Source organism: Dermacentor andersoni, chromosome 2 (genome assembly GCF_023375885.2).
Source record: "Dermacentor andersoni chromosome 2, qqDerAnde1_hic_scaffold, whole genome shotgun sequence".
Lineage (NCBI taxonomy): Eukaryota > Metazoa > Arthropoda > Arachnida > Ixodida > Ixodidae > Dermacentor > Dermacentor andersoni.
In genome coordinates this window covers 228,910,062-228,924,385 of record NC_092815.1, presented here as the reverse complement: position 1 = coordinate 228,924,385, position 14,324 = coordinate 228,910,062, and the positions used below count along the sequence as shown (strand labels likewise).

General features: G+C 50.2%; 1 protein-coding gene across 1 annotated transcript in view; it reads left to right on the top strand.

Moving 5' to 3' along the window:
- The window catches only part of LOC126539820 (uncharacterized), a 71,210-nt gene extending 58,269 nt beyond the window's left edge, over window positions 1-12,941 (top strand). The window contains exon 4 of the mRNA XM_055075751.2: window positions 10,473-12,941. Coding sequence (XP_054931726.1) covers window positions 10,473-12,767 — 2,295 coding nt within the window. The 3' untranslated portion in view covers window positions 12,768-12,941. The remainder of the gene's footprint in view (window positions 1-10,472) is intronic.
- Window positions 12,942-14,324: the final 1,383 nt, after the last annotated feature.

Genomic DNA, 14,324 nt, shown 5'->3' with positions numbered 1-14,324 from the left:
GAAGCACGCCGTCGGGTCGCTATCGCTAGGCTTAACGCCTTGATGTGTTAAGTCACGCAGAACAGAACAGAACAACGACTTTAATGAATCATAAATTTGAGCGGTGTATATTTGTGGAGCCCCTATTCCGGGGCCCCACTGGCTTCTGCGGCTCCCGGGCCCGGTCGAGGGTCGCCAGCTGGCTTCCCAAATCCAGTTCGGTGAGTCGCGCCTCCAACGACCAGTTAACGAGTGAGCCCGTAATCAGCGGCGACATGGCGTGTGCCACGCGCCTCGGGCATTCGTATGTGATGTGCTGGAGTAACGGGGTATCTTCACACCGGGGGCAGTTGTCTTTGTGTCGGTCGGGGTGCATTTTGTGTAGCCTGTGCAAGTGAGGAAAGGTGTTCGTCTGCAGTCGGCGCCAGTCCCTTGCCTTCGCCGTCTTGAGCTTGGGATGGGGAGGAGTCTTTTTTCGTCGGCCGAGTCTTTGCAACTCCAGTATTATGACTCCAGTATACATTGGTTTGGGGGAGGGGGGGATGTCCGTTACGGCTGAGTAACACGCGTCTCGGCCTGTCATCTCGAGCCAGGCGGTCCACCTTTTCGTTGCCGTCCACTTCGGCCTGGGCCGGGCATCAGGTGAACCCATGCTCTTGCGTTAATCTTGGTCCCAGGCTGCGCGCGACGCTGGCCGGCAAAACTCCCCGCAGGTATAGTCGGCATGCGTCCTGAGAGTCCGTTAGTACGTGAGCCGATCAGCCTATTGCTTGGGGCAATGGCGGCGGCCTCCGCCGTTGCGCTGGATGAGGCATGCAAGGACGCAGCCGTGACCATGCCTGCCCTACTTGTGGCGATCGCCACGAAAGCGGGGGTCCGTGTTGTTGTGCGGGGTATTGACTTGTGTCCGCCAAATGCGCGCCCAGCTTTTGTAGCAGGGCTGTCATCTTGGCTCGTGTTCGTCTTGCGTGGTATGGCGGGGGCATGTTGCGTGGGACGGCATCCACATGTAGCCGTGTTCACAGAGCGAGTGGTATTAGTTGAGTCTGCTCCGCTCAGAATTGCGGCGCCAGCTGAGAGTGCAGGCCTCCTAATAGACAACGTCCCTGGGGCGTCGCGTTAACGCGCTCTCGCTGGACGATGATCGTGGCAGCGGCGAGCTCTTCATATGTGTTTGCCAGCCCTAACTGCCGGAGGCGCTCCGAGCTGGTGCTCGCCGGAAGGCCGAGCGCTGCCTTACAGGCGATTCGAGTCAGTTTACCCACATGGTCGTTCTCGCTGCGGCGCGTGCCTTCGAAGGGCAGTGCGAAAGTGAGGCGGGTAATGCCGAAGGCTTGCACTATTCGCAAGGTGTCCGCATCTGTCATTCCCTCTTTGCCGCGCGCAATTCTGTTAAGAATTCCAGTGATACTGCTTACCGTGGGTTTGAGTTTGGAGCGCGCGATGGAGACGCCTGTTTCTTGTACGTGCATCCCGAGAATCCGCATGTTTGCTGTGCTCTTTATTGTTTCCACATCGAAAAAGGGTTGCCGGGTCCGTGCTCTGTAGGCTTGTGTATTCTTTGGTCTAACATGTTGGTATGGCGACTTGGCCGGGGCGCATTTCATGTCTGCTTGTTTTGTAAAGGTCTGGGCCGTGTCAATGGCTCTTTTGAGGATGTCTTGCCGGTCACCATACGAGCCTCGAGTGGCGCATAGCGTGATGTCATCCGCGTGTAGGGCACACCCAAGATCTCGGTGCGCCTCCAGTTATTGCGCCAGTTTGCGTAGGCCGATGTTGAATAGGAGCGGTGATAGTATGGAACCTTGAGGGGTGCCTCGTCCCGGTAGGTCGTATGAGAGTAAGCGTGTCGTACCTATCCCAGTATGGGCTGTGCCGTTGCTCAAGAAGTCTTACACGTAGCAATGTATTCTATCGCCACATATTACGTCCTCGAGCCCCTCAAGAATCATGGAGTGCGTGATGGTGTCAGAAACTTTTTTGAATGTCGAGTGGGAGCAAGATCCTTTCTGGACTTCCTGATAGGGCGTTCAGGACTTGTTCTTTCAGCAGTAGGAAGAGGTCTTGGGCTAAACTTTCGCCTGAAGCTAATCATTGTGGTCAGAAGCAGGTCTTCGGTCTATGTGTCTCTCGAGTCTGCTGAAGACGACTCGCTCAAAAAGCTTGCCCAGGCAGGAGAAGAGCGAGATGGGTCGTAGTTGGCCTTGTTCGCGTGGTTTCCCCGGCTTCGGCATTAGAATAACATTGCCGTTTTCCATTCCGAGGGTAGTCGGCCGTAGGGATTCCGTACCGTGTCAATAAAGAAATCGGTTATCTTTTGGATGGCCGAGTCGCTCAGGTTTCTTGGCATTGGTAATTCGATCGGGGCCCGGTGCCGTGTTATTCTTAAATGCCTAGCTGTGGCGTAGAGTTCTGCGAAGCTAATAGGAGCGTCCAGATCTCCGTTATCTTGGCCGTGACAGTTCCTGGGGATAGGTGCTGGTGTCGGTGCTTCTCCGGTGTAAGTGTCCTTTAGTAGCTGGAGGAGCTCGTCTTCCGTGCCTGGGTATTCTCCGGCCAGTTTCCTGATGCCGTTATTCGCTTGCGTACGTGTGCTGGATGGGTTCAGCATGCAAGAGAGGATAGCCCAGGTTTCCTTGGTGCTCAGGCTGTCTCGTAGGGAGTCGCAAAAACTTCGCCAGTTGTTGCTATCGAGCTCTATGTATAGGGGTTGGCTTCTTCTCCAAATTGGTCGATCTGGTGTCGGAGTTTACGGTTGTGTGTCTGTCACTTCCAACGCTTTGATAGACTTCTGCGGGCCTCCCATAGGTGTGCCAGGTGGTTGTCCACCGCCTGCGTTTCCGGTGTGGTCTGATACTCTTTGGTGGCGGCATTGTATATTTCTTTAAGGAAAGTGCTCCATTCTCCTGCACAGGCTGGTGTTGAATGGGCTGCCTCCTGTTTCTCTCTGTACTCTTTCCGTCAGTGAGTTTGGCCGTCCCCAGCGATTGGCATACTTTTTCCGCTTCGAAGGTTACATTTATGATATAACAGTCACTGCCTAGCATCTCGTCCAAGTTGCTTCAGGTGACTCCTCTGTCATTGACAAAAGTTAGGTCAGGTGTAGTATCACGATTCACGCTGTTTCCTACTTTGGTGGGGATGCCTGGCAGCGTGATCAGCTAGAGTTCGTATGTATGTGTCGTCTTAAGAAGGTTGTAGCCCTTCGCTGTGTCTCTGTTGTATCCCCACTCTGAATTTCCGGCGTTGAAGTCTCCGAGGAGAAATAGCCTATCACGTCGCTCGAGTAGGGTGGACACGTGGTTCAGTAGCGGTGAGAAGTCGGCTTTTTGGTCTCTGGATGGACAGTAGACGTTGGCCAAGACGCGCTTTGGTAGACCGTTCTTTACCGGCCAGATTGTTAAAATTTGGTGCTGAATTTCTGTTCTCGGTGGCTGGTGATGGCAAAGTCTTTTCGAGTTAGCGTTGCCACCATTCCGTGGTCAGGGGCCGTGTATAGACAGTAACCCTCTATCGGTCTCGCTTGCTTCCCCGCCTCTTGCAAGCGAAGGAGGTCGAGAGGAACTAGCGCCGTTTTGACGTATTCTGTTAGTGTCGCGTGTTTGTTGCGTAGTGATCCACAGTTCCAATGTCATATAGTGGGATTCTCTTGCTGCCTGGTTGTACTGTTAACAATGATGAGAAGTTTCGGGGGTTGTGGTATCCTCGGTGTCCGTGGTGACCATGATCTTTGCGCTCAGCTTTTCCGAAGCGAAGCTGTGTCGTCGTTTGAGCGGTCGCTGACACTTCTGAATGGAATTGTCTACGTATTGTGTCATTCTTGGAATTCCATAAACACCTGCTGTATTTGCGCTTGTAATTGATCTTGCATTTGCTGAAATTGTTGTGGGATGTGTTGCTGCTGCAACGCAAACATGTGTTCGACTTGCTGTAGTGTCACTTGTGGTGTCGTTTCTTGTGGCGATTTGAGTTTGTGCTGGTGGCCGCTGTCACAATGACTGCTGTGTTGGCCATTTGAATTGTGTCGCGAGTGGTGGTGGAGTTTGTGGTTGCTGTTGCGCTCCCTCTTGCTTTAGGGTTTTTACCTCTTGCATATTACTGTCTAAGGTAGCCTTAAGTTGTCTACCCTCTGAGATGGCTCGCCTGTATTCCTCACTGTGCGCGACGAGTTTGGTCGTGGAAGACTCGACCCCCACCCATCTTACATGTGCTGGCGTATGCTTTGAATTGGTCTTTCTTTCCGGGATCGGAATTTTTGTTTCTACGTACTTGCTAGCGGGGTGAAGGCGGCAGTGCTCTGCGTGGATCTGGAGCGGGATCTCTCCGTGCTGACGCTTCTGCTTCTCTGGCTTCGACCCGCCCTGGAGTCCTCGCGTTCGGAGCAGAACCTTCTTAGTTGCCTGGTGACCTGCGGACGTGGCGTCGGCGATGCTCGTGGCTGTTGCGGTTGCGTCAAGCGCTTGGTGCACCTCTTGTCCCCGGTAAGATGCCCCCCCCCCCCCCCCCCCCCCCGCACGAGGCACAGATTAGTTCACAAGGGTGTCCTTCGCTTGGGTTCTCGAGCCCAAACAACTTGCAGACTCGTCGCGTAGGATTTGGGCAAACGTCCGTGCGGTGTCTTTTACGGCGGCAGATTTTGCAGACTTGGACGAGAGCACCGAAGGGGTGACACAAGAGTTATCCTCCATAATAGTATACGGTTCTCGGTAGTAAGGGCTCGTTAAACGTCAGGGTGGCATTTTGGGTATCGCCGATTATGCGGGCCTCTATCAGCTCCACTCCTTGCCTGCGATCCGCATGTTGGCAAGCAGGGTCTCTGACGGAGTGTGTCACCGGTATGCCGAGCATCGCCGATGGCTGCGTATGCTTTCACGGCGTGGCCTGTGCCGTGGATGATCAGGAGGCGGAGTCCCCGTGCTTTCATGGCCACCTATTGGTGCGGAGTAGAGAGGATTCCGATGTTGGAGCCCGGCTTGATTCGCAAGATAAATTCTTCCCCAGAAAATTGATTGTTCCAGGCTTCAATAATTCCTGTCGCCATTGCTGGTGTGATGATGTAGTGTAGGGGTAAGTCCTGATGCAGTCGTATAACGATCTTGAAGTCGTCCTTCGGTAGTGGTGGGACTTTGGGCAGTTTGCTTCCTTTCGGAGATGGCGGTGTCTTCGTGTCTTCGTTCGTTTCCAGCTTGTCTTTGGCCGGCGCTTTGCCAAGCTCTCTTTCCAACGTTTGTTGTTTCCGTTGGCGTAGCCTTAGCACCGTTTGCCAGTCTGCATCGGTATGGGTGAGGGGGGGGGGTTGTAGAACGCAGATTAGGTCCGCTCACCTCCGTTTGGTTGATTGGGTACCCCGTCGAAGTGCCGGGCCCGGTGAGGGCCATTGCGTCTTCGTCGTTCGATGCTTGCTGGTGTGGCGTCCCGGTGCTCGTGAAATCTCTAGTTGCTCCCGTACTCATGATTAGGTCAGTTTCGAGTCGGATCCCGCCGGCAGAGGCGTTGCTGGAACGCCTCGTTGGCGATCGGGTTAGCGCGAAGAAGATCGGTGGGAAACGGTGAAAAGGCCGCTTCCCATATCACTTTCGGCAAAAGAGGCCCGGGCGAGGGCGATCGGCGAAGGTAGCGTCGTTTCGGTAGTTTCGGAGAGTGCCGATGACACGTCCCTTCCCCCCCTTCGGCCGACTGAGTGGAACTGAGCTTAAGTCGCACAAACCGCAGCAAAAGGAGCGTGATCCGGACTTCAAAAGCCCGACTTCGTCATCTGGCCAGGCCACACAATTCTCGTGCACGTTTTTCACACTTTTCACGGGGACAGGACTACTGTTTTCTGAAAAGAGGGCACGAGCAGAGCAAGCATGCGTCATTACTGGGCGCCAAGCTGAGGAATAATAATAATAATAATAATATTAATAATAATAACAATAATAATAATAATAATAATGTTTATTCCTACCAAAATGCAAAACAGCACGAACAGACCGGTCTAAGCCTCAGTTGGCTTGTAGGACCGGGCCTATGATCATGATGCACATGGGTAAAAAAAGTCAATAAGTTCATGAGATACGTAGAAGAAAGAAAAAAAATGATTAACAAGAAATGAAAAAGAACAAGATAATATTTGGTTATTCTACCACGAACAAAGAAAATTGAAGAAATAAATATTACAAGGCCAAAATGTTCTGGAAGGTAATTTCACCATAGCTCCTTCAATAATTCTTTCAGCGTGCTTTTCCAAGTCGCGCTCAACTTTTCATCTCATAACTTCCTAAAAATGTCCGGCACATATGCACAGCGTCTGGCCGCATTATAACTTGTGACAGAAAGAGGAGCTACATAACGGACGTGTTTCTGAAGTTCCCTTGTGGCGGCATTTTTTTGTTTGAATCTGAGATTCCAATAATGTTTGACGACATCTGTTTCGATAAGCAATGATTGGAAATTCGGTAGACCAAGTTCGCGGAAGATATTTGCAGCTGTTACTAAATTGTAGGCAACATTTTTAAGAACACTTTTATGTAATCCTGTCTGCCCTGCATCTCCGACGATCCGAAGAGAACCAGATGTCTGTAATGCCGCATCTCGAGACACTCTAACGCAATGCTTGTACAATAATAATATTATGAACATATGAGTTTTTTCGGTTCACTGCATACAAACCAAGGAAGGGAGTCAAACGAGGTACACCGCTTCACCTTAGAAGGGCTACGCTTCCTATACAAACTAAATACAATAAAATTATTAAAATGCGCCTGTTTGAGAATCCGCAGCGTGGTCGTCAGCTACGTTAACAAATATATTGCGGCAAACCTATGATTATTAAAGAATGAGCAATTGCGTAGCCATCGGTGAACAAATCCAGAAAGGGAAATCAAGCGTATTGTCAAGAAATGTCAGTATATTAAACAAAATGAAAGGCACGGATAATTGGAATTCAAAAGCTTACAACACTTTACAGGTGCAATAACACACCCAAAAAGGTCAAGCATGATCACCGCAGTAAAAATCTATACAGAAAGCTGAACCGACTACCGCAGTACATTGAAAGAATATCTTAAGTAGTCGTATAAGAATCCAAGAATAAAATGACATCACCCTAACACGGGGTAAGCCCGAAACTGAGAAATTAAACATTTGTATTTTTAACCTCTAATGTATACATTTTGTAAGGAGGGTTTCTTCGGCTCGAAAACCCAGCCTCGAGAGCAGCAAGACAAGTGGAGTTGTACATCGTGTCAAATATTGAAAATGAGGTCAGTGGCTCTGCTCTGCCAAGGCTTTCACGGCGGCGTAAAGTAATTGGTTCAGCCGATGGGTTCGACACGCATATGAGAGAGGCGCCAGTTTTGAACTCGAGGACGGCGACCGGCAGTGGTAGTGAACAGCGGAGAACTAAGAGTTCAGACGGAGCGAGGAGTACTGTGCCTTCATCTACAGTCACAAGTACTGACAAGAGCCGAAGACAATGCAGTTATAACGGTGTATTCTGAAACGGCGATTTTGCGACAAAGGACCTTGTGGTGAGTGATAATATCGGTGGAAAACTGAAACAGCTCGATTTCGATGCGGGCGCAGTCAATGATCACATGATGTGTGGAGAGAAAGTCCCAACCTAATATGACATCGTGTGAACATGAAGGCAACACGATGAATTCTATGATATAGAGGACGTCCTGAATGACGACACAAGCGGTGCACGCGCCGGATGGTTCGACGTGCTGCGCGTTGGCAGTCCGAAGAAACAGTCCAGAAAGCGGCGTCGTCACTTTTCCTATATTGCGGCAAATACGGGCACCTATCGCTTAAAGTGCAGCGCCGGTGTCGACAAGTGCTAGCGTTAATGTTCTTTCTATTGCGACTTCAATAATCTTTTTCTGGGAAGTGTGAGGCCTTATACATTTCGCTGACACCACCGCAGTTCTCGTCTCTTGAACTGCGATATTTAATTTTCCTGGCGCAAAGGGCTCCGCCGCCGGTGCATGGGGGAAAGGGAACGGCGGCGAGGAGAAGGTGAACGGCGAGCGGCGGAGAGTGCGGTGTTGACGGCAGGAGGAGATTCAAAGGTGTCCGAATAGTTGCGGCGTTGTTGGAAACGTGGCGCATATGGTCGCACATTGTTAGGGACGTTCGGTGTAAGCAGGCGACAGTGACGTGCCACGTGTCCAGAACGGCCACAATAAAACGAAATCGGACGGTTGTCTTCCGTGCGTTAATGGTCTTGAGGTCGTGCATAGTGCACCAGTGGACGGACTGGAGGGGGATACGGGTGGGCGCAAAGGTGGGCGAAGGGGGCCGTAGATCTGCGGCGCAGGCCTCATCGCGACTTCGGCATACGTCAGGGTAGCGGCCGCCGGAGCCTGCTGGAAAGAAGGCGAAATGTGGTCGGCTACCTGCTCCTTGACGACAGATTGGAGAGCGGGCGCCAACGGAGTACTCGGCTGGCGTTGTGTAAGTGGAATCAAGGAAAGCTGACGAGCCACCTCTTCACGCACAAACTCCTTGATGTGTAGCAGCAGCGAAGTGTTATCCGGGGCAGCAGCCAAGCTGGACATTGAAGTGGCCTGAGGTGTAGATTGGCGGGTGGCTACGCGTTGTTTGCGCAGTTCATCGAAGCTCTGACAGAGACTGACGAGTTCAGAGACTGTCGACGGATTTTTCGCCAACAGCATCTGGAAGGTGCCGTCTTCAATGCCTTTTAATATATATGGCGGATCATCTCGGCATCAGTCATTGCGACGTCAACGCGGTTGCAGAGGTCGACAACATTTTCTATATAGCTGGTAAATGTCTCCCCGCACTGTAGCGCACGGCCACGCAAACGTTGCTCGGCGGGAAGCTTGCGAACCGCGGGGCGCCCAAATATCTCTGTCACGTTAGTCTTGAAGGCCGTCCACGTCGTCAGATCACGTTCGTGGTTGCGGCGCCACAAGCTGGCGTCACCGCTCAAATAAAACGACACGTAATTCAGTTTTTTGGTGTCGTCCCAGTGGTTGTGGATGCTCACCCGGTCGTAGTCAGTGAGCCAGTCTTCTACGTCATGGTCTTCGGTACCACTGATGATGGGTCGGTCGAGTTGACTCAATGGGCCGGGGCAGACCACGGTAGCCACCGGGGCAGTGCGTTGTGGTTGTGGTGGTCCTTCTTCCGGCATTATGAAGACGGGCTGCAGTGTCCGATTACGAAGTTTCCGAATTCCGGTTGTACCCCGCACCTCCACCAATTGTAAGGAGTGTTTATTCGGCTCGTAGAGCAGCAGCGAAAACTCAGCACCAGCAGGTAGGGCGCAGCCAGCGAACGAACTGGCTACGAGCCACATGATGGCAACGGGTCTTTTCAGCCTGCCGATTTTTCCGTCACAATCTCTTAAATTTATGGGGTTTCTATCGTTCTTTCTGGACTTAGAGAATATCTGGGCGGAGATTTCTTCACTCAGGTGCTATAAATGTAAGCTTTTCGATGATATAATCTTTCTCAGGTCTGTCTGGTGGTAGGTACTAGTGGCTGTATCCAAAGTTTCAAGCGGTGTAACGTAATATTTACGCTCAAATTGTCTTTTATCTCTGTTAGAGAAGGATAGTACATGAAGAACTATGTTATTATATGTCTGATCACCATACAACAGCCGATACTTTTCTGAATACAAAGGTGGGACTTTTACGGACAGGTAATTTTTCTATTGCCCAGACAGGGCGTTTCTGCAGGTTGAGAATGAAGGAAACGGTTATTAGCACATTTTGTGCCCCAAACTAAGAGCCCGTACTGTGTGTTAGAGTAAACTAGAAAATAATGCAGCTGCATTTTAACTGTGGATGACATCGAAGTTCTGAAACTGTTTATTGCACCAACAGAGCGCGTTATCTTTGTGCGTATGTATCGAATGTGCTCTCACCACAAAAAAATATTCATCAGATGCCATACCTAGAATTTTGATCGACTGTTCCGGAACTAGGATGGTGCGTTGGAATGAAAGATTGAAAATGTGTTCGACAGTATTGTTTTTGGCACGGAATATGACTTATTTTGTCTCCACCACATTCAGCCAAGCCTATTAGTTTATTGCCACAGTGCAAGCCCATTCAGCCATTCATAAACAATACTTTCTATTACGAACAAGCTGACTCCCATAAAATAACGAATACGTTAGTGTCACCTTTGTGACTGGGGACACTTGGGTGTGGTTGTAAAGCAGTAAAATAATCCCCTAGATTAATTCCTGAAGGGCACAATGTCATTACTCAATGCCCTTCTGGGCCCTGCAAGGCATTTTGAACAGCATAGAACACTCCAAAATCAGAGATAAAACCCTTTAAGACAGTCTACTGAAACCTGCTGCCGCGGTAGCTGTTAATCAAATAGAGTGCTAGTGCCCTGATCCCATAATGTCGCATCTTTTGGAAAGAATGGCACGATTGATAGAATAGAGGACTTTTCATAAATCTAAAAAAACCAACAGGTAATGGTGATTTTCCGATATTATCTAAGCGTTTTATCTCTGTATGCAGGCGAAATCCAGCAAACTGGCTCTCGGGCAGACGTGCCGAACGTACGATCGCTGGATGGCTGACCAGGCCCGGTGCGAGGTAATGCGTGAGAACCGCAAGACAGGCTACCAGGTGCACATAATTGTCGCTTTCCTCATGCTGCTGGCCACCATCATCGGCGCGTTGGCCATTCTGAGCGTGTATGGACGTCGCCGCTACATGTCAATGTTCCTTGACTCGGACGAGTTCAACAGCACCATGAACAGCCCCTGGTACCGGTACTTCTTGCGCAGCTTCAACATCAAGAGTAATGGAAGTGGTGCCATGCAGGAGGCGTTCGGTTTGTGCAGAACTCCCGAGTGTGGCAAAGAAGGCGCCTACATTGCGGGTGCCCTGAACTGGTCCGTGAATCCGTGCAGCGACTTCTACAGTTTTGCGTGCTCCATTCCCGCGTCCAGCCCCGACTACCATGCCGCGGACACAGTGATTGTCGACGACATCAAGAACGCTGTTCTCAAGATCCTCCGCGAGGAACGCCGTTTTGTCAACAGCCCTGTCTCTACCGCACGGCGTCTTTGGATTGAATGTATGAACGTGAGTGCGCTGCGTTCTTTGAAAATTGGTCCTCTGCAGTCTGCCTTAAAAGTAACTGGTCTGCATGGTTGGCCGTATGAAGCAGACGAAGACAACACTATTTCGACTGTTTGGAACACATCGGCAAAGATCCTCAGGTACTTCGGCATACCAACGTTGCTAAATGTTCGCCTTACAAAAGTATCTAGAACATCAGACGCGGTGGTAGTGTTGGACAAGTCGAGCGCTTTTGGATCTCTGGATGATTTCAGCAATAACAACTCCGTTAGCGAGCGTTGTCGAATTCTTCATAATTTGATGCGTCTCGTCAGCCCCAAAGCTCCTCGAGGTCTTGCTGACGAGGCTCTAGAATTTGTTCACTACGTGCTCCGACTGACGGAAAGTTCATCAAGTAAAGATAGCGAAGAGCAAGTCAGAAGCCTCGGGGACTTAAGCCTTTTCCAGCCTTTTGTCTTAAACGCCCTCGGCGATGCGCTCGACAACATCACCGGCGAACCTGTCCTTCTACTGCAATCCTCTGAGTATATCAGTGACCTCATTGAGGCCATTAGAGTGACTCCCCCACACGTCACACTCAACTACCTCGGGTACACCCTTGTGGACGACATCAAACCCTTCGTTCTTCCCACATCGTGGGACGCGCCGAGCCGGGACAAGGTCTGCCTCGAGGCTCTCGATAAAGCCTTACCTCGCATGGTTCATTACATGGCCTACACAAGGTTCAAGACCACGCTTGAGAATGTTGCCATACGCAACATAATTGATGACCTCAAGCACGAACTCATGACGGCCATCGCCAAAACGACATGGCTAGACGTATCGACCAAGTCGCAGCTCCTAAAACGCCTTACGGAAACCCAGATCCATGCCTTCTTCCCGCACTGGATGAGCAACAGCCAAGTGGCGCGCGAGTTCTTTGCGGATCTTCCTGAGGTGATGCCAGGTCGGGCGCTCGCGTCGTACCAGGCAATCCGGGAGCACACGTTTCGCACGTCCATGCTAGATCATTTCGACAAGAATGACCTCTGGAAGGGTAGCGTGTTTGACACTGACTGCTCTGTGGACCGCGAATTGAACAATGCCTATTTCCCGATAACGTTGGTCAATGTCACCGGCCGAGCAACGCAGTTCTTCCTGCTCTTCCAGATACCGCGCATCGGCTCTCGCCTTGTGCGGTGTCTCTTCCTGACACTTCTCGAGGGAAGCGTCTACGGCGGCGGGAGCCTCAGGTATGAAGGCGGCGGGGCTTCCTGGTGGTCGCAGACAGCGCGCCAGAGCTACCAGGCACGAAAGCATTGTTTCAGTAGCCAGAGACCTGAAATATGCGACACCGTGGAGAACACAGGCGACGCGGTGGCCCGTCGCCGGCACGAGGCATTGCTGGGAGAAATCGCCGAGGCTGCGGCTGTAGCTCCGGTTCTCAAGTTGTACAGGATGTACATCATGTCTCGCAGCAGGCACCGGACGGACTACCGCTTCCAGAACGCCGAGGGTGTCTCGACGAACCAACTGTTCTACGTGTACCATGCACTTAACTTATGCCAACCGCGAGCACTCCTGGAACGCAGCTCGAGGGATGCAGCGCCTGTGGCTGGGATGTGCAACGAGCCGTCAAGGCGAAGAGTTAATTCCGCGTTGATGAACGACCCAGAGTTCGAGAAGGTATTTGGCTGCAGCCCTGGAACAAGCATGAACCCAGCGACTAAATGCAGTTTCTACTAGCGGTAGGCACGACCGGTGCTTGATGGCGTTACTTCTATTGTTCACTTGTTGGAAACTCTCTCTCTTCACTTATGCCCCTCACGCATTTGCCTTTGTAAGCGCATGTCCATAACGTGGCTCAATAAAGGATCCACGCTTTTTTTTTTTTTTGCTTTTCAGAAGGTTATGAATCAATTGCAATCTGAAGAGTTCTCTTGTGCGTAATCGTTCACTGTTCCGGTTACCTCCAGGACGATGGCAATTCCGCGGTGCTGTTTCGCGGGTGCGAACACAGCGTCTCAGAGCTTGAGCTGTCACCAGGAAGCAAGGACGGGAAACTTGAACGTGGCGGATGCGCCAAACGTCTAGTCGCGGGGCATTTTATTTCTTTTTTTTTGGGGGGGGGGGTAGGGGGGGCTTTCCGTGAGGCTGGAGAAATACTTTCACGTAGCACGTGTTAGTACGTGCGAAAGGAAGCTCGATGGCAAATTTTGCCGGGTGGCCTACGATTTTCTTATGAACACTTTTGCTCGGAATATATTATTTAAATTAAAAATTAAATTATGGGGTTTTACGTGCCAGAACCAATTCTGATTATTAGGCACGCCGTAGTGGAGGACTCCGGGAATTTCGACCGCCTGGGGATCTTTAACGTGCACCTAAGTCTAAGTACACGGGTGTTTTCGCATTTCGCCTCCATCGAAATGCGGCCGCTATGGCCGGGATTTGATCCCGCGACCTCGTGCTAAGCAGCCCAACACCATAGCCACTGAGCAACCACGGCGGGTAATATATTATTTGTGAAGTTTAATAATTAACAACTTATGTATAGAGGCGAAATATAGAGAATAACCTATTTGGCTCGAAGGTACGGTCAACAACATTGCTTTGATTCTTTCCTGCTAGGTGAAACTTGCACATATATATATATATATATATATATATATATATATATATATATATATATATATATATATATATATATATATATATATATATCATCAGCCCGGCTATGCCCACTGCAGGGCAAAGGCTTCTCCCATACTTCTCCAACTACCCCGGTCATGTAGTAATTGTGGCCATGTTGTCCCTTAAAACTTCTTAATCTCATCCGCCCACCTAACTTCCTGCCGCCCCCTGCTACGTTTCTCTTCTCTTGGAATCGAGTCCGTAACCCTTAATGACCATCGGTTGTCTTCCCTCCTTATTACATGCCCTGCCCATGCCCATTTTAGTATTTCAACTTAGATTTAATTACCTCACGTTTGTTCCTTCACCCAATCTGCTCTTTTCTTATCCCTTAACGTTACACCCATTATTCTTCTTTCCAAAGCTCGTTGTGTCGTCCTCAATTTAAGTAGAACGCGTTTCGGAAGCCTCCAGGTTTCTGCCCCACTCGTGAGTACTGGTAAGACACAGCATATATATATATGTATATATATATATATGTATATGTATATATGAATATATATATATATATATATATATATATATGTTGTAAGGTGTTTTAATCTATTGGCAAAAACGCTCAGCAGCACAATAATTCTCCTCAAGAGTGTCTTGGCTGTAAGTCTTATA